This window comes from Halichoeres trimaculatus, unplaced genomic scaffold (genome assembly GCF_033239565.1).
Source record: "Halichoeres trimaculatus isolate MK-OKI-2021-1 unplaced genomic scaffold, fHalTri1.1 fHalTri1_scaffold_11, whole genome shotgun sequence".
Lineage (NCBI taxonomy): Eukaryota > Metazoa > Chordata > Actinopteri > Labriformes > Labridae > Halichoeres > Halichoeres trimaculatus.
Window position 1 is genome coordinate 10,794,528 of NW_027437189.1, and position 18,903 is coordinate 10,813,430.

Sequence of the window (18,903 nt, forward strand, 5' to 3'; positions counted from 1 at the left end):
TCGTTTCAAATGTGAAAGGTACCCATCCCTAATAACACCATTGACAATGGCTTCAGTCTTGGTGCGAACACTACTAAACTTTTTAGCAATGTCAGAGTCAGGAAATGTCTTTTTTTTAGCAAGGCACTGGTGCAATCCATGGACCTGTTGCTGTTGTGGTGTTTTACAATATGAAATGCCATTGCACCCTCCGCTGCATTTACAGCAACCTCTGTTTGCCCAGGTCTAACAAAGAACTCAGTCAACTTTGCAGAAGAACTCTCACCTCGCACAGCTTTTTAATGTTTTTCAGTGTCCATGTGAGCTTTCAGATCTCCAGCACCTTTATTGGACACTGAGACATATGTGCCAGCTTTGCACATGGTTCACTCCGCCTCCCACTTGTCCCGATCGGGACGGTATGTCGGAAATTTTTTTTTTGCAGTTCATCTGTGAAGCTGCACCTACGCTTAGGCATCTTCCGTGCAATTCAGCTCCGCTGTCTAAACATCCCTGTCTTCTCCGCTCTCCGTCTATGTCTCTCTCTCTCTCTCTCTCTCTCGCCTACTCTCTGATCCTCTCACTCTCTATGTGTGTGTGCACGCGCAGAGCAGACCTGCCCACAAGGCAGCCTCTCGGTAAGTGACGCGCATCATAGTATTGTTTGCAAGCGCCGGTCAATTTACGGACGCACGTAATGGTCCTATGAAAAACAGTGAACACCGGACATTTTCGTGAATTTATTAAACCCGCCCGGACACCCCGGACAGGACGTAAAAAGTGGACATGTCCGGGCAAAAGAGGACGCTTGGTCACCCTAATAGAGCCAAGGCTGGGCTAATAACGCAGAGGGGTCATACTGACCTCAGATCAGCTAGGGGGTCATTGAAGAAAAGCATGCACGCTGCTGGGCTAGCTATGCTACAGTGGCAAGATGAGGGTAGATTGCTTCTGTCTGGGCGACAGAGATGCTATCTGAAATAGCTGTGTTTCCGTGGTGATTGGAGAAGTGACGGTCCTCTCCTTTTCTTTTCCGGTGTTCCTGAGTGGAAAGTTAAGGGACCAAAGGCGAGGGCTGAAATGATGCATGAGAGTGTGCCTGTGAACAACAGCAGAAATGGGGCTAAGGAATTTGACAGAGCAGACGCAGGAAAACAGATGAAAGGGAGTAGCACTGTGCATTAATTCCCCTGTTGAGGCTTTGCTCTCTCACCACCACCATCAGCATTCACTCTCCTCTCGACACTCAGTTCCCTAAATTGCCTCCCCACTCATCCACCTTTCTGCTGTGCTCTCCACCTCGCCTCTCCAGCCCTCTCTCTCCCTCTCACTCCGCCTGTCTCTTGTGGGATGTGAAGGGGGCTCTTAGCCTGCTCTTTATTTGCATGTGCTGTAGAGGATTAGAGGCTGAAGAGTCTCAGACTGGCACAGTTAAGTGTCTCCTTTGTGTGTGTGCGTATGCGTGTGCGTGTGTGGGTTTGTGTTTGTGTATACCTAAACTGTGTGTCTATTCTATTAGATCACAGTCTTCAATAGAAGAACACTTACACAGGCCACTTGTCCTTATCTCCCTGTGTGACACACTCCATGTCAACATCAGAGGCACCATCGCCGTTCTCTTAATTCTCCGTCACGTTTATTACCACTCGGCTTTGGTGGAACAGTTTCAGGGTGATAATCTCCTGATGAGCTTTAATTTATTGTTCATATTACAGATTTTTTTTTCAGAGGCTTTTGTTTCTCCCTGCTCATTACATCCCTTTGTCTTTGTCAGATTTCCCCCCTGAGGGGTCCAGTGGAGGGAGGCACCCTGCTGACAATACAGGGCAAGAACCTGGGCCGCAGGGCTGACGCTGTAAAGGTCTCTATTGGAGATGTGCCATGCACCATCCTGCCTGAGCTCTACACAGTCTCTGTGAAGTAAGTACTATAACATATGGCTGCATAATGATCCACAAATTTGCACATACAGGCTTATGTCAACTGAGCAGCAGTGCTTGCTCAAGCATTGCAGTGTGCACGGTGTGATATTTATCTAATCATTTTAGGTACTTGTGTCTTAAACAGTATTTGTATTTAAAATCCTGAGAAAATCTATTAACGCTGCAGCTGGGACTGTCTTCAATAAACCATTGTAATGTTAGCCTGACGTGCTTTCGTGCAGGTAACTGAACAGCGGACAAAGCTAGGGAACAAGGAGAGCCTTGTCACAGTTAATAAACCTTAAATAAGCCCTGTCATGAACATTTCAGCCGTGAACATAATGTGCAGGACTCCACCAGTGAAAATTGAAGACTTCACAGTGTATATAGGGGGCAGAAGGTTAGATGTCTCAAACTAGAGATCTCATGTGCAGGAAAAGAAAAAGGAATACATTCCAGGGGCTGTAATCTATCTAAAGAGGGTCACCACTGTATATTTTTTTAAGATAAAAGTCTGTTTTCCACTGCATAACATCACTACAAGACCTTCAGTTCTTACAGTATGAACTGTATACGGCAGCATTCTTTAATGCTGATGACTGATAAAAAAACAAAGATTTTCAAAAATAAATAATAATAATAATAATAATAACAAAAATAATAATAACAAAACTTCTTGGGGGATACAAAGTTTGCAGACATCTGTGGCTTGTTTGGGCCATTCCTATTGCAATATTGCTGAATATCAAATCAAACTGGGTTGTTGCATTATGGGTAATGTAGGCAGAAGTTGTTACAAAAGATGGAAACTTATTTGGTGGAATATTTTAACACATGATAATGTGGAAATGTTAAAAAAGACAATACATGAAAAGAACTGGTGTAATTGGCCCCCAACCTGATCTACTTCATACATTCGTATAAGGTAGATGGAAGTAGAATAAATTAATTCAGTTCCTTTTTTAGGGTTTCATTGGAAAATAAAGTTTTTTATCCAGAGGAAAACAAGATAAGTCAAAAATGAACAGTTTAAAACAGACAATAGGGATTTTTATTGCCACTTCATAGTCCCAAACAGACAATAAACAACATTCAAAATAAACAGTAAAGACACACACCTGTGACATAACCATAAAAAGCTATTCAGAACCTGATTAAAAGCTGAAAGGTACGGCAGACATAAACCTCCTCTAAATGTGTCCAATAAAAAATGTTCCTTTCTCAAATTATAGGCTGCTTACTTGTCCACCAGTAAATAGGACATCAACCATCCCTGCATAGTTTCCTTTTCATGCATTCATGAGGCTAATTTTCACAAATATTATTATGCAGCACACTTCTCATTTTAAGTGACTCCACCGCCATCCCTCTGTGGCTCAGGGACCATCACACTGTCACCATGGAGACAGCAGGACCCCGTGTTGACACCGGCATAACAGAGCTCAGAGGAAGTCAGTAACTCAACAGTTACATCCAAACTTCCATTCAGTATCTGTAATGTTCCTTGAATGCAACTGTTTATCTGGTCTTGCTCCACTGAAGCCAGTCATTGTGCCAAGACCAGTTGGAGGGTGACCTGCGGGTCGTACCTGTCACTCCAGTTGCCTGACACATTCCCCAAAAACCCACACGTCCAAAACAGCGAATCGCATTTCACTCCTGGGGTGTTCTCGTCTCATGCCGTCATTTCTCATTGGCTCCTGAGGCTGGTTGTTATGACAGTGAAGCATATCCTAGAAGCTGGAGGAGGCACTGACAAATCATAACACGTCAGTGCATCTGACATTGTCAGCATATTTGACTTGCAAACACACACAAACGCACACATGAACACACCTACATGTTTATGTTTCTCCTTGTGGGGACCTTCTGTATATTTGATTAAACATGATCTCATCTCATCCTCTTAACTTAAACCCTTTAACGTTTAATCTTATCCTCCTTTAAAGCTAATTTGGAAAAGAATCTACATCTAATTAAAACCACCGTATTCAAGAGGCGATAAAATAATATCCTCAATGAGAAGATCTAAACTCTTTAAAGAAATGCTGTTTAAACACTCTCACAGCTACAAACACACTTGTGCCTATGACCTCATTTACCGAGGCTGTTGAGACAGGTGTCTGCTCGTGTGCTGGAAGGTGAAAGTTCACATCTGTGTGCCAAAAGGAAAACGCGCTGCAGTGGAGAGACGGCGCTGCACTCACCCGGTGTCAACATTTTAATTAATGGCACAGTCAGTCCAGACACACCTCATTTACTGGAGCACTTAAAGCTCAGGTCCTCCATGCTGCCCTCTCATTCATTTTAATACACCCCTTGAGTGGCCTTCGCCCTGTCCATTTAGCTGCACCATACACAACGCTCGCAGCCAAGCACACGAAGACCTGATTGCTACTGATGGTTATCATCCACTCAAGGGAAATGATCAGGAACATCTTTAAAAATAGACAAAATATTGTCCCCTGAAGCCCATAATATCATCACTGTGGGGCGTTGCTGGAATGTAGAGCAGGGTCAGATCAGGCTCTGTCCGCCTGTTTCCTGTGACAGTGCATCAACATTACATTTGGCTTGTAAGCACCCATATACACACATTATAGAGCCTCAGAGAGCATTAAAAAGTCTAAGGTTTCTCTATCCAAAGTCTTTTGGTGTGTTTTTGTTTCAGATAGCTGACAATCAGGCACTGTGGGGTCATAGAAAATTGAACTTTGTACTTTAACCGTGATTGTTGCAGAAGTGAATTTAGGGTGTGGGGTTTCAGTGAACCTTTTCAGCTGCTTTACACTCCAAAAAAACTGAAATCTAAGCAAGTGTTTTATCTTATTTTCAGTAGAAAATGCCTTTTTAGACTTAATATGAGCCACTTTCACCTGACCAAGCCGGAAAATGTCTTGTTTTAAGTTTTTTAAAGACAAAATGAGGTCTGAATTGCCTGTAACAAGTAAAAAGAATCTGCCAAAGGAAGAAGAAAAAAGTTTCTTCTATTAAGATATTAATCTAGTTTCAAGCAAACTTTCAAGTAATTTTTTTGGTCCATTGGCAGTTTTTTTTACTTGTCAAAAGCAATTTAGGCCTTATTTTTTGTCTTTAAATAACTTGAAACAAGATATTTCTCTGATCTGATCAGTTCAATGTGGCTCATGTTAAGTATTATATGACAAATTTACTTGAAATAAGACAAAAGCACTTGATTAGATTTATTTATTGCAGTGTAGCCCACAGCAAGGACTGTGCATTCTGTTGGCAGCAGAATATGTTGGTCAAAAATACAAGGAGTACAAAAAAGAATATGACATTTATCGATGGTATGCTTTAACAGTCATTTTTACCTCCACCAAAGAGGTTGTGTTTTTTGAGAGTTTGTCTGTCTGTCTGTCTGTGAACAACATAACTTAAAAACTAACGAACGGATCTTGATGAAATTTTCAGGAAATGTTTAAAATGGGATAAGAAAGAAGTGATTGAATTTTGGAGGTGATCTGGATCATCGTCTGGATCTAGGAATTTTTTTAAAGGATTCTTTATCAATGTGAGATAGGGCTGTTTTCACCATATGTGTATATTATCCCACTATAAATGGTCAGATTGCTTTGCAAAAGAATACAAGACAAGGTCACAATAATTTCTGACAGATGTAAAAGTATGATCCAGATCCTGACAATATTCTGGATACTAAGATCCTGAATATGTAACATGTACTGGGTCATCATAACTTTCAACACTGTCAGGAAACAAATTATTGTACAAACCTGCAACGAACACCAAATTGTAGCAGACAGTCTGCTGAAAGGGAGTATAACATTAAAGCAGGACTAAAGTGTTGGTGACAATCACAATATGCTTGGTGGAGGTCTGAGCTCTCTGAGTGCTTTTCTTGTGCAATGATGTGTTAAAAAGTTAGAGGAAGTGATAAGTTAGTCATTACAGACTGTTCATTTGTCAATCAGAAAATGTGTCTTCAAGCTTTTTCTTGGATAAATTTCAAACTGGGAGATATCTGATGATTCACAGACGCCCCCCTGCCAAGTAGTACTGATAATGCCAAATAACAGCAATCACATCATCCCTACGGGGTTTCTTTTACATGTGATGTCATCATCAAAATAACTGTAATGTAGTTGTTAAGCTCGTCTTTATGAGAAGTTAAAACATCTTAAACTGATGAGACATGTGGAAACCCTCACAAATCAATCAAAGCAGTGGAGGATGAACTCGTCTGTGGCTCAAAGAAATATTGGCTTGACGATTTACTTTTGCAGAGGAAAATCCTCGACATAATGTTTCAATGCACTCTGATGTATTGTCGTGGTATCAGTTTGATTTGTAGACTGAGTCCAGCTAAGCCTGAAGCTCCCCTACAGGCTCAGATTGATTTTCTTCAATTTTCTGATGATTTCCCTCAGGCTTGAATGTCTGAATAGTCCTGTTTCATTTTTATTTATCCTCTCTCCCCCCTTTCTTTTCTAAATCAGAGTATGTAAAATGATAGATTTTCTTCAGACAGGTGTGCTTCTGCCCCAGTGGCACGTAACTGACAGGAGTGTAATTTGGGTGTAACAACATTCCTTACCTGATGAGAAGAAAAATAGACCCTGCTATCAACAGATGGCTGAGACTGCAGGTTGTTTCTGACAGATTTCTCAGAAAATAACGTGCTTTAAAGACATTTTTGTTGCTTAAGCTTGGATTCGGTGAAAACAGAGAATTAGTTGAAGCTGTTTAAGACATTAAATAAAAATTAAAACACATACATGTCTTTCTCTTTGGACTTAAATTAGACATTTTGACCTCAAATCTGTCTAGCCACGGTTTCATCATATGTCCTGCCAGGCCCGCCTACATTAACACAGCTTCTTGCTTATGTAAATTCCCCACAATCCCTCTGTCAATCATCTGATCACTCGCTGAGACTGTCTAACCACTGCAGCACCACACACCTGACTAAATAAACCGACAGGGTGTCAAGCAGAAGGGGGATCATGTGAGGTGTTAAAGGTTGTCTTTCCCCCCCAGTACTTTTATCCCAGTGAGGCCCCTGAACAGTAGATCCCTGTGCCTCAGTACACCACCGTGTCATTAATATGAGACGTCCCTGTAGAGTGTGCTCTGATGACACCAGGTTTAATCACAGCCAGGAGGCGAGAGAACAAGCCTCAGCAGCCCCTTAATCTCCTCTGTGGTTCGGCACATCTGGTCTGAGAGAGCTTTGAACTTTACATCTCCTGATATATCTGATATCTCAAGGCTTTATTGGATTCCATATGTAAATGCATTGAGGTTTGATGAATTGGTTCATAGCCATCATACTCCTTGATTAATTATGAGTCTTTGTTGAGCAGCCATGATCAAGATCTGGTTCCTTTTACTTGCAATATGAGTTACACAGCCCCCGTTGTTAATTATTCAAATGACTTCAAATAATAACACCACTATTTATGTTTCCTTATCAGTTATTTCTGTTTTATTAACTCATTTTTGATTGTAGTAATAAGAAAATCAAACAAACCCTTCCTCTTTTGATCTCCCAGGTTGCTTTGTATCACCGGGAAGTCCACACACGAGAGGACAGACATTGTTCAAGTGGACGTGGACCAGAGTGGGACAGGAACGTCCAGGGAGAGCTTCTCATACTTAGTGAGTATTCTCCAGACGTCGACCCTGCTGCCGACCATCTCTCCCTCCACATTCTTCTTCATCCACGTTCTCTTGTTCCTTGTTCCCCACTGGGAAAGCCCTCCCAAGTGTGTCGGCTGAGTGTTAACAGATGCGTTTTATGACTCCCAGGAATGTGAATGTGTGGGAATCTTCAAACGTTTATCTGAACAGCAAACTGAGCGCCATTGTCATCCTGTGTTAGCTGCCAGCAAAAACAAATATGGCGGTTGTTGGAATGTCCCTCTACCCTGGATTCATGTCTCGGCCGGAGAAGCTAGCCAGTGTTGTATGATTGGTCCTCAACCCACACTCTCCCATTGGATTGGTGGGATGGAAACGCACATGTCAGTCTTTTGTTTTCAGACAAAGAGTTTTTGGATCAGTCCTGGAACGGTCAGTGATTAAGTGCACCTACCTCTGTGAGTCACCCTCCAGAGAAATCACTCTGATCAGGCCCATCCTTAATACAAAAGAAAGGGGAAAGTCCAAAACTCCTCTTCTTTAATCGAGTTTTTTCTTCAGGCTGTTGAGAAGAAGATGTGGGAGAAAGGGAAAACAGTTTTGGAGACAGGATATGCTCATCTACTGCATCTCCTTCCTCAAACCTTCAGACGGAAACATCTGCCTCCTTGCGCCCACCCTTAGACCAGAACACACAATAGGTCTGCTCCATGCATACACACTGAGGAAGTGAATCCTGTCAGTGAGGATAAGAGGCTTCCCTTGAGGCGAAGTTCACAGCGGGGATAGAAAGTTCGGAAAGAGCAGGAATGCTGATGCTGGTAGCAGCAGAGCTGGATGAGGATATTCATCTTAGCCCAAGGAGCCTTTATGTGTGTGCATGTGTGCATGTGTGTGTTTGCATGTGCAACAAGAAATGTGTGCGTGCACCTTTTCTTATACATTTCTATCCTGCTGTATAGAGGTCCTGCAACCTAGGGCCCATATGCATTTTAACTCGCTGCAGCACAGCTTGTCTTTTTTTACTCTTTCTTCACTAATTTACTTGTGTAGTCAGCAGCTGTCTCAGCTGATCCTTTAAGAGCACAGATTTGAGCCTCAAAGGATGAGGAAAGATTTTATTTGGTGTCAAGAAAGGCATCAAAGATCACAAAACACATTTTGAGTAAGCCTGTCTTTCCCAGTGACAGAGGCTGTCAGACGCCTGGTGATAAATTTAAGAACTTGTTAGTCATGTGCTGGATCTTTCGTCTGCATTCAGGTCCCAAAGCTGATCTCCATGGAGCCAAAGAAAGGATCTCGTGCTGGAGGAACCCGAGTGTCAATCACGGGGGAAAACCTGGACATCGGCTCTGAGATCAAAGTTATGATCAACAACACACTGCAATGTACCATCACAGAGTGAGTGCTTTTTAAGTTTTTCTGAAGTCTTTCATGCAAACCCAGGTCAAGTTAATACTTGTTTTTCCATACTTAGCACCAAGTGCTGGAAATGCATGGACCCAGTGATTAAATATTCAACAGCTGTGGGGCCTTGTGGGGCTATGCAAGGCCTGCATGAAGATTTCTCTTATGCAGTACATCAAAAAGTATTTCCTTGGTTTAGTTTAAGTCAAGTTTCAAGTCCTCATTTTCTGACATAAGCCTGACTCAGGTCCAAGTGTCATGTTTGAAATCAGCAGTTCTTCATGTTGCAACAGAAATTTGTATCGCTAACAAGTTCTTAAATGAAAATCTGCTAAACTGCAGAAAACATTGCTTTGATTTAAGTGGAACTGCTCTGTGGTAACGATGGATGTTTGCCTCATTTTTCAGCAAAACAGATGAAACCATTGAGTGCACCATGCCCCCAGCTTTGCAGCCACACACAGAGTCAGTGTCAGTGTGTGTTGAGTTTGAAAACCTTCCCTGTCAAAGTGCCGAGCTCAGCACCACGTACACCTATGAGAAGAACCCCACCATCAGCTTCATCCACCCTAAAAAGAGCTTCCTAAGGTAAGCCAACTGACGCACAGAGACAACAAACAATAAAACCAAAATCTCTGAAACATAAGCCGGATGACTCTGTGGTTTCCCTCCCAGAGTCTCTGACATAAGTCATTAACGTAATGTCATCCCGATGTGCAGCATTTTCTCCCCATTGTGTGTTAAATAGCACAGCATGTGTGTGACAGGGCAGCAGCGTGTCTTTGATGACGTGTGGGGATTTTCACTGCAGTTGAACTGCTTTGCATTATTATCTGGTCCCCTGTCTCTCTCTTCTTTTGGTGCAGTTTCTCTCAAGTATTAGCATACCAGTGGGAATGTGACATATTTTTGTCATGGCTGAGCTCTGACACTTTGTTTTTGTTTCTGTGTGTGTGTTTGTGTGTGTGTGTGTCACAGTGGTGGCAGGACCATCACAGTGACAGGCCAGGGTTTTGATCTGGTGCAGAGTGTCACCATGCAGGTGCTGGGAATTGGACAAACAGTGAGTAATCACATGAATGGTTTCCTTTTTTGCTTGATAAAACTGTTTTCAAACACTTTTATCAGTGTGTGGGGATTTATAAAGAAATAGGAAAAAAAATGAAAAAAGTGTTTCAGCTTCTAACTGTTGGACATCTTGGGGATTATGCTGATTAGCTCTCTTGCAGATCGTAGAGGAATGGAAAGATACAACCCATGTTTTGTTTGTTTGCTTTTCTCTTTCAACCAGTAGTTTCTAAGCTTACTTTAGCTTAGCAGGGAGATTGGATTTGGCATGGTTACTGCTAGTTTAGCTGTGTCCAAAGCAAAGGTAAACAAAGATAGCCTCACAAATCGCTCCAAATTTTATTTTCCATAGGTAGTATCTTTTTTTTATCATTCTTTTCATTGATCTCTGAAAATACAAAAGACATAATCTTGTCTTTTAGATAGCTAATGTTTTTAAACAGATGAAGCTTTCTGGTGTTTTTTGAAGCCACCTTGTTTTCTCTGGTCCCTCCTCAGCAATGCACAGTGGTCTCCTCTTCCATGATCACCTGCCCATCTCACGCCTCCAGCCAGTCTGAAGATACATCAGTGCAGTTCTTCCTGAACGAAGTCCCCTACATGGGCGACAGTCCTTACTCCTCCGACATTGACGCAGAGGAAGAAGAGGGGGAGCCTCCTAAAGATCACTTCATTTTGGAGTACGTGGAGGACCCTCAGTTCTTCACTGCCAACAAAGAGAAGCTGATTAAACACCATCCAGGGGAGCCACTGACGCTCATCATCAATGTGAGTGACACAGCTGACACAGGATGTCCAGATTAATGCATCAATGTCGTGTTGGTTTCTTTACGAGTCAACAAACGTTCAGGTTCAATGAGTCCGTGATTAGAAAGCCTTCATGAGAAATGCTACTGTCAGTGGATCGTAAAATATTCAGTCACAATATGAACTTTATTATAAGCGTTTGAGATCAGATCATCACAACTGTGGCACAAAAGTTTTTAATGAGACCTGGCTTGCATGTAAACTACATTTGAAATTAAAGATTATATTCAAGAAATAAACATAAGAAATCTATAAATACAGCTTCAGTTTAAAATGGATTACACACAGTATTTGCTAATTGGGTGAGGAATTAGCTGAGCATTTCTTACATAGTGTTTTTCTGATTAAGGGAGAGTGTAAAGAACCATCTGTTCTGTAACCACATCCAGAAATGGAGCATAATTAACTTAAAAATGATCATAATCAGTTTTCCAATCCTCATCTAAACAAGACTCAGCATGTTAAGCAACACTTTTTTGGGCAGAGTGGTGCTGCTAACCAGATGGGTCCTGATTTTTTGACATAGATAGCCCAACTGGTGTGCCGCCTTATGCAGAGCTGTCATGAAACACAGAACATGTGCGTCAACACCCCTTTCTGTATCCATTTATCATCTTATTCTTTAAGAGAACAAAAAGGATGTACCAATTTGTCCAAAGTTACAATTCACAATGCAACATGCACTATCTTCGAGAGCTGAGAATACTCTAAGCAGTCTGTTGCAACACAGCCTAGATCACAATTTTGACAGAAATCCTTCCTGAAGTGAATGTTGAATCATATTTGAGGTTTTTGTGTCAGCACCTTGCAGCCAATCAGATTTTAGAGGGGCCTGTGCCATCTTGGCCACCCTTTTAGACACAGCCCTGCCATTAGCTGTTATAATCACATGATTGTTGCACTGGACGAGACTAAAAGGCATCATGTCGGTAACATCAGTGCAATTTACAAATAGATATTGTTTAGTAGTTTAGATATTTGTTTCCTGAGTGATCTGATATTGGCAGTGTCAGGCAAATAAACCAAATAACCTACAATTAGTTTTCTTTAATCAAGGTTTTTAAAAACACATAATCATTTTGTGAATAGAACAAGTGATGCTATTCTCTAAAGGCTGCTTGTTTCCTGGCTAAATATAACACCTCTGCTGCAAACCGACTGCCCCCACTGTGAGCAACAGAAAAAGCTCAATGTTCCTTTATTCATATTCACATAAACCACAGGCACATAAAACACATCAAAGGCATGGGCCACTGAAACGTGTTGATTTCTGTTGGGGGTCTGTGGGGGGATGGGTGGGCGCAGTGGCACCTCAGTGGGAGGCCCCATGTCCCCGTGTCCTGGCTGATCAAGGCACCTGTCGGCACGGATTCGTCACCCTAAAGGCCTGCTGGCTGTGCGACATGCACACGCTAAGAGCAGGGATGGGGAAGTTTGAACTGGATGCAGCTTCCTCTTGATGTGTTTGTGTGTCAGGAAGAGGCCCCTGCAGGAATCGCTGCCTCAGCCTGTCTACATGAGCGACTCTTCTGTTGTTTCCTGTTTTCTTTAGGAAGGTGGATTCCACTTGTGGTGGACCTGAAGGGGGGCAGAGAGTCTGGAAACAGAATGTGTGTGTTTGCTTCATAGGGAGCTTGTTAGTCAGCCAGATCCTATATTAAGGACATGAGTTGGAATGTGGGTGGGTTTTTGTTTGCTTTCATCCCGTCTTGGCCTTAAGAATCCCCTGTTTTAGTCCAGTGAGATTAGTGTGAAAATGTTGTGTTGTATTCTGAGGTTAAACAGTTTATTTTACAATATGCTCAATGTTTCAACATTTTATACCATACTTGGATAGTTAGAGGCTCTGCGTGTCTGTGTGTGTGTTAAAAGTGTGTATGTGTGCGTGTGTGTGTGAGTGTGTTGAGTCTGTGTTAGGAAGCATTTGTTGACAGAGACCCAGGGGGTGGCATCCTGCAGTAGGGACAGGACAGGGCCCTAAGGGTTCAATCAAAGCAAGGAAGCACACTGGGGATAAACACACACACGCCACACACACACATACACTTCCTCACTTGTCATCCTTATAATAAAGGGAAATTGCAGTTGCAGGTCATACAGATTGTTTCTTATTTGTAGAGTGCAGGCAGGCGTTCCTGTGATATAAATAGTAACATGATATATAACAAGTCAATCAAAGGCAATTAAGAGTAAGTTCTTCTCCATCTCTCTAAAAAAAATCAAAATAAAAAAATAAAACCTGACTGTGAAAAGGGAGAAATCAGATGGATGGTTTAAAAAGAAAAAAAAAAAAAACAGAAGTAGCCAGATTTTTTGGTTAAAAACAAAGATGTCACATGAAATCATAGCCCAGACTGTCTGTTTGAATGATTCAGATATACTCAGAGTTTGCAGACTGATTTTGTAATAAATGTTGCAAACATTAAGTAAAAACAAAGGCATAATCCCTAAAATAAGACTGTCAACATAATGTAAAATGTTATAACTGCACATTTCTCGACTGTAATGAAGTGAGGGGAGTTTAATTAATAGAAATCCAATGGGACTTGATGCACAATGAAGTCCAGTGCACACTAGAGGCTAATTTATGATTCTCTATTAACTCTATAATGCGTCTTGATGCCCCATTGCTGCTTTTGTCTGCCAACAATTCTTGAAAAAGTGCAAGCGTTGCTATGTGTTTGGAAGCATAACAAACAGTGTAACGAACCAAGAAGTTTTAACAGGGATCCAAAACTCAAGTCATTTGGCCAGACAAGCTGAAGGAGCTGAGCTATGCACAGCCTGGATCTGATCCGTATGGAGTTAATTGACCGCATCGCCTCGTGATTAGATCAAATATTTGTAAATATCAAATTATTCACTTTTGCTGGCTGCTTGTTTGGACCATTTGTAAGACTGAAAGTCGGGAAAAGAGAAGTAAACAGAGATAGACTCAAAACATTTAGTCGGGTAGTTGGTTTTATTCTCTTTGGTGGACACCAAAAGAAGTCATTTAGATCAGTTGTACTCACATCAACTGGTGGTTCGTGATCCAAAAGTGGGGCACAGACCCTTTTTGGTGGGTCGTTGATTTTGTCTGGGCAAAAAAAAGAGAGAAACTAATTCTGGACTTTTATTTTGAAGGGGATTTTTCATGCAGCAAAGTGCTGGCTAATGCCCTGTAATGCTTCTTGACAACTGCTATTTATCCACATATAGAAGAAGAATTGTTAAGTTTTTTGCAAGTATGAAAACAGCTACATTACACATGGACTTTCTTGAACTGAGGACTAGGGAGGATAAAACCTCAGTGTTTTGTGTAGCGAGGTGTTGGGATATGATGAAAGAATACAGTTGATAAACTGGCATTCTGGGATATTCTGTACCATCTCAGGTTCAGAACTAGAAAAGCACTCAGAAAGCGCAGACCTCCACCCAAGCATATTGTTATTGTTACGCAACACTTTAGTCACTTCAATGTTATACTTCCTTTCAGCAGACTGTCTGCTACAACTTGGTGTTAGTTGCAGGTTTGTAAGACTATTTGTAACCTGACAGTGTTGAAAATTATGATGACCTAGTACATATTTCATATACAAGATCTTCGTATCCAGAATGTTGCCAGGATCTTGATTGTACTTTTACATCCGTCAGAAATTATGGTGACCTTGTCTTATATTGTTTCGCAATCTGACCATTTATCGTGGAGTTATATACACATATGGTGAAAAAGGCCCTATCTCACAATGATAAAGAATCCTTTAAAAAAAGTCCTGGATCCAGACAGTGATCCGGATCACCTCCAAAATTTAATCCACTTCTTCCTTATTCCATTTTGAAAATTTCCTGAAAATTTCATAAAGATCCGTTTCTTGATTTTGGTTGCATTTTTTGTTAAGAGGTGATGGTGGGCCCCAAAGCCAGATTAGTTGAGAACCACTGCTTTAGATGCTAAGTTCTCATGTCTTTAGGTGGTGAGAGACTTTTTAATGGCATATAAATAATTTTTTTTGCACACTTTGTCTTCAGTTTGCTTAATTCTCCTAAATATTCCTATTTCTACCTCTTCACATCAATTTTTGTCAAGCACTCACGAAAAGTTTTCCAAACTCATAACCCACAGGCTATTTTTTTAAATTATTCTTGTTGAAATCAGGATGACACTGGGGTTACCTTTTAGGCATCATGAACTCCCTTTTATACTACAACAGATGCTGCAACTGTTTGACTGTTCGTGTTTGCTTTGACATTGGAACAACAGGTTAAGTACTCATGAACTGAGCTTTATGAGTAAGAAATGGTTTGAACACTCCTTTAATTAATCTTAGCCCCGCATACTGGGGCCAAGATTGACACATAACTGGAGTGATAAAAAACTGCGCAGCTTATTCCAGCGGGCTCCTGTAAAGGCCCTGAGAATGTTATTTTGGGCCGAGGCAGGGATGACTGTCAGCGGGTTTGTTTGTAGAAACTTCCATGGCCATGTGAGAGAGGCAGCGGGAATGTTTGCTGCTTTAAGCTGAACTCTAGCCCAAACTAGATGAGTTTTATTCTGGCTTCCTCTGTGTGACAGCTGCGTGACATGCCTGTGCGGCTCGGTTTCTGTGTGTATGAGTGGATAAGCTGCATATGTGCCTGATGTATGTGTGGGTTACAGCTGCTATGAATGTTATCTATGCCTGGTCAAACTAGACCGTCTCACAACTGACCGGCTGATTGCTGTTTTCCTTCGTTTCTGGCACAGAAAGGGCCGAGCGACCTGGAACTAATGCCGGAGGAATACTCGGTAATGGTTGGCTCGTATCCTTGTAACATCAGCTTCCATAACGACCAGCTGTTCCACTGCACCATCAACGAACTGCTCAGCTCCAGCGAGAGAGAGCTGCCTGTCACTGTGAGTACGCAAGCAAGCACGTTAGACACAACAGTAAAATAACGGTACAACCTTGTGTCAGAATCAAGGCTGACTGAGACCCTGATTATTTCAGGATATCACTCATCTGTGACACAGCAAACATTTAGTCAGCATCCAGACCATCTGTGATGATCACTGAAGCAGATTTGATGCGCACAGGTCCACGCACGGTCACCGATTCCTCTGTGTCTCCCCATGCATTATAAATGGTTTGCAGTCTCTGAGCATGCCACCATGAATCAGCAGTTTAGTGGGGGTGGTGAGCCGTCACTCTGCGCCACATTGCCTCGGTGAAACACAGAAATGTTTACCTTTTATCCTTTATCTCCTTAATCCTGCATCTGTCCGTCTGTCGTCACCTACACAATCACTTATTTCCTCGCAGTAAGATCCAAATCTTCCGACTCACTCCTCGTCTGTGTCTGTTTTTTGTTTTGTCTCCGCTCTTCTTCCATCACAATTAGGAGTCTTAATCAAGACATGGTCGAGCCCTGCACAGTCCTGATAAAAACGGACTTTTTCTTACCTCTACCCACGTTCCCCATCTGTTGCCGTCCATCCTGCTCTGTTTTGATGGAGCTTTATTAAGAGGGGGAAGCGTTCATCTATATTTAAATACGAGCCAGACTGTGAGTGGTTTGCTGAAATAGCTCTGAAACATATGTAAGTCTGTCTCGGTCTATCAGCGGAGTTGCACTATAAGAGCCTATCCTCCACTTTGACACAGAAATAGAAAGAGGGCTCTTTTTACTCCTCCTTCTCTCCGTCTTGTGTACCTGTGGCTTACTACAGCACCCCCGTAAGTCTCTCAGGATGTCTGGGAATAAACACAGGCAATTAGCAGCTACATAAAAGCAGGGGCAGGGGTCACATGAGATGTCATAACACAAACGGGTGGGCTGCCTGCACTTTAGGAGTGAGGATGATTAGTGGGCATGTTCGTCTGGGGTATAAACAGAGTGCAGATTTGAATAAACGTATACATGTTGCATAGCTTAGGGCCATTTGTGTGTCTTCACTTAGTTTTGGTGGCGAGTCTATTTTTACATGCCTGTGTTTTGCTTGGCTCTGAAGTGAAGCCGAGCCGCAAAAGTGCTTGTGTCGAAGCAATGTTTTTTTGCACCCCGAGCAAACAGGAACATGGAACAATGGCATTTTCCCCTCCATTACACCAGGCTGGGCTGTTCAGTCTCTAGAAGAAGGCCGTCTCGCCCCAGTCTGAGAAGATGAATGCTTGGACCAGAAAGAGAAACAGAGAATGTAAAAAAGAAGCAAGAAGAGTGAGTGGTGGGCCCAGCGAGCAGGAGTCTCCCCTCAGAGTAAGACCAGCCTAAGAGGGATTTGGTGTGTGGATATGAGGCTTTTTATCCAAGGCTCTTCTTATGAAGTATATACGGATTGGAGGAAGGAAAGGAAGAGATGTGAGGAGGGACCACAGAGACCCTGCTGACTAATCAGAAGGCAGAAGTGAAAGTCCTTTTCTTGTCACATCTGGGTTACTCTGAACTTGGTGACTCCTCCCGCTCGTTGTGGAGAGAGACCATTTTTCAAAAGCTACAACCCGTTATTTTTTCACTGTCTCTGCACCTGTGTCCACGAAAATGATGTGTGCAGGCCTTTGTGTTCCCATTAAGAATCACCTGTGTTCGACTGCATGAATCTCTACACTGCACGGCGGATGAAACACTTAAGCGTGTGCTATCTCTTCTTCTTACTTCACCCTCTGCTTCAGTCTTTGTGTTTGTCTTTGTCTCTTTTCCCTTAAACCCAATTAGCTTTACTGGATGATTATTTTATAGCACATTATCACCACAACAGATTTACATTGTTTGCAGTGCTGTTATGCTGATTTCGTTAGGTAAACAACGTGGATTATATTCACAGCCATGTACCAACTGAGGTTTTAACAGTTGCAGATTTTCTGGGAAAGATTTCTGTGTCTTCTCTCCGGGTTTTCGCATCTTTTCCGCAGCTTTGGCTTATGATAATGTCTGTAAACAGCTCACTAAAAGGAAGCTACTGTTGGAGTATTTTACATCGACATCCTTGACTTGTGGGATTTAATCCTTTTTGGTTTAACACATCTGTTTTTCAATACACAAAAAAGTGTATCTGACCCATTCATAAAGGACAAATCTCTATGTGTTGGTCGTTTAATCTAAATTTAACGTTTCGTCTCTCTGGTGGAGAGGATAGTCACAGTTCATGTTTTTGTGTTACTTATGTTTCAGTAAAAGGGGAGGTTTAATGGCCTGCACGGAACTGTGTTTGTTATATGATATAAGTGTATTTTATTGCTCTTTACATACTGATTTAAAAGCAATATTAAAATGTCCTTCATCTTTTGTGTCAGCGTCTAGTCGGATGTTATAAAAGACTTTGGTTGTGATTCAGAGAGGGAGCTTTTTGTGGTAGGTTTTATTTATAGTGCTTAAGGTGAAGAGACAGTTTTTTATTACTATATAAGGTTCTTTGTAAGATGTTATCTTCTTTTTGACAAATTTCATCTCTGCAGCAGCAGCAGCAGCATATTTAGAGTCCATGTGGACTGTGCAAAAAATATCCACAACTGTGATAAAAGGGAAGCAAACACTTGATCACACAGATATGAAAGAGTGCATATGACATGATGGGATACATTGTGGGATGTATAGGTAATAATGAGGACTGTAAGAGACAGGTGATGAAGTGAAATGTATTAATACTCTGTTATTTTTCTTTCCAGGTGCAAGTTGGGAACTTTCGTCACACCATCGCCAAAGTCCAGCTTGGCGGTAGCGAGCTGGCCATCGTGGTGTCCATTGTTGTGTGCTGTGTGCTGCTGCTGCTGTGCACTGTAGGTAAGTTGTGTACACACACACTCACCGGCAGATGATGGATGTGTGACTGCTGTAGCGACAGATGCTCCAGATGTGAAACGGATAAAAGGAATTTGTGGGTCATAGTTTCTCTGCACTTGCTCCATCCTTCTTCTGTACTCGGAGCACAAAGACCCCTCTGTTCCCCTTGCTGTCAGAGCTGTGTGTGTGTGTGAGTTTTTTCTGTGTGAGCGTGTGTGCTTCATTCTGTAATCTTAGCATGAATGTGTACAGGGCAGGTGTAGGGTGAAAATTGGTGCTACTGTGGATTTTCACACCATTTCTTTCATTGGATCTGTTCTCAGATGTTCACAGAGCCCTGTTTCTTCATTTTCATTTGCAG

General features: G+C 42.0%; 1 protein-coding gene across 1 annotated transcript in view; it reads left to right on the top strand.

Moving 5' to 3' along the window:
• plxnd1 (plexin D1) overlaps positions 1-18,903 on the top strand; it is a 74,414-nt gene that overhangs the window by 34,899 nt on the left and 20,612 nt on the right. The window contains exons 13-20 of the mRNA XM_074681698.1: positions 1,754-1,899; positions 7,436-7,541; positions 8,785-8,924; positions 9,339-9,518; positions 9,909-9,993; positions 10,497-10,766; positions 15,532-15,681; positions 18,428-18,542. Of these exons, the coding sequence (XP_074537799.1) occupies positions 1,754-1,899; positions 7,436-7,541; positions 8,785-8,924; positions 9,339-9,518; positions 9,909-9,993; positions 10,497-10,766; positions 15,532-15,681; positions 18,428-18,542 (1,192 nt within the window). The remainder of the gene's footprint in view (positions 1-1,753; positions 1,900-7,435; positions 7,542-8,784; positions 8,925-9,338; positions 9,519-9,908; positions 9,994-10,496; positions 10,767-15,531; positions 15,682-18,427; positions 18,543-18,903) is intronic.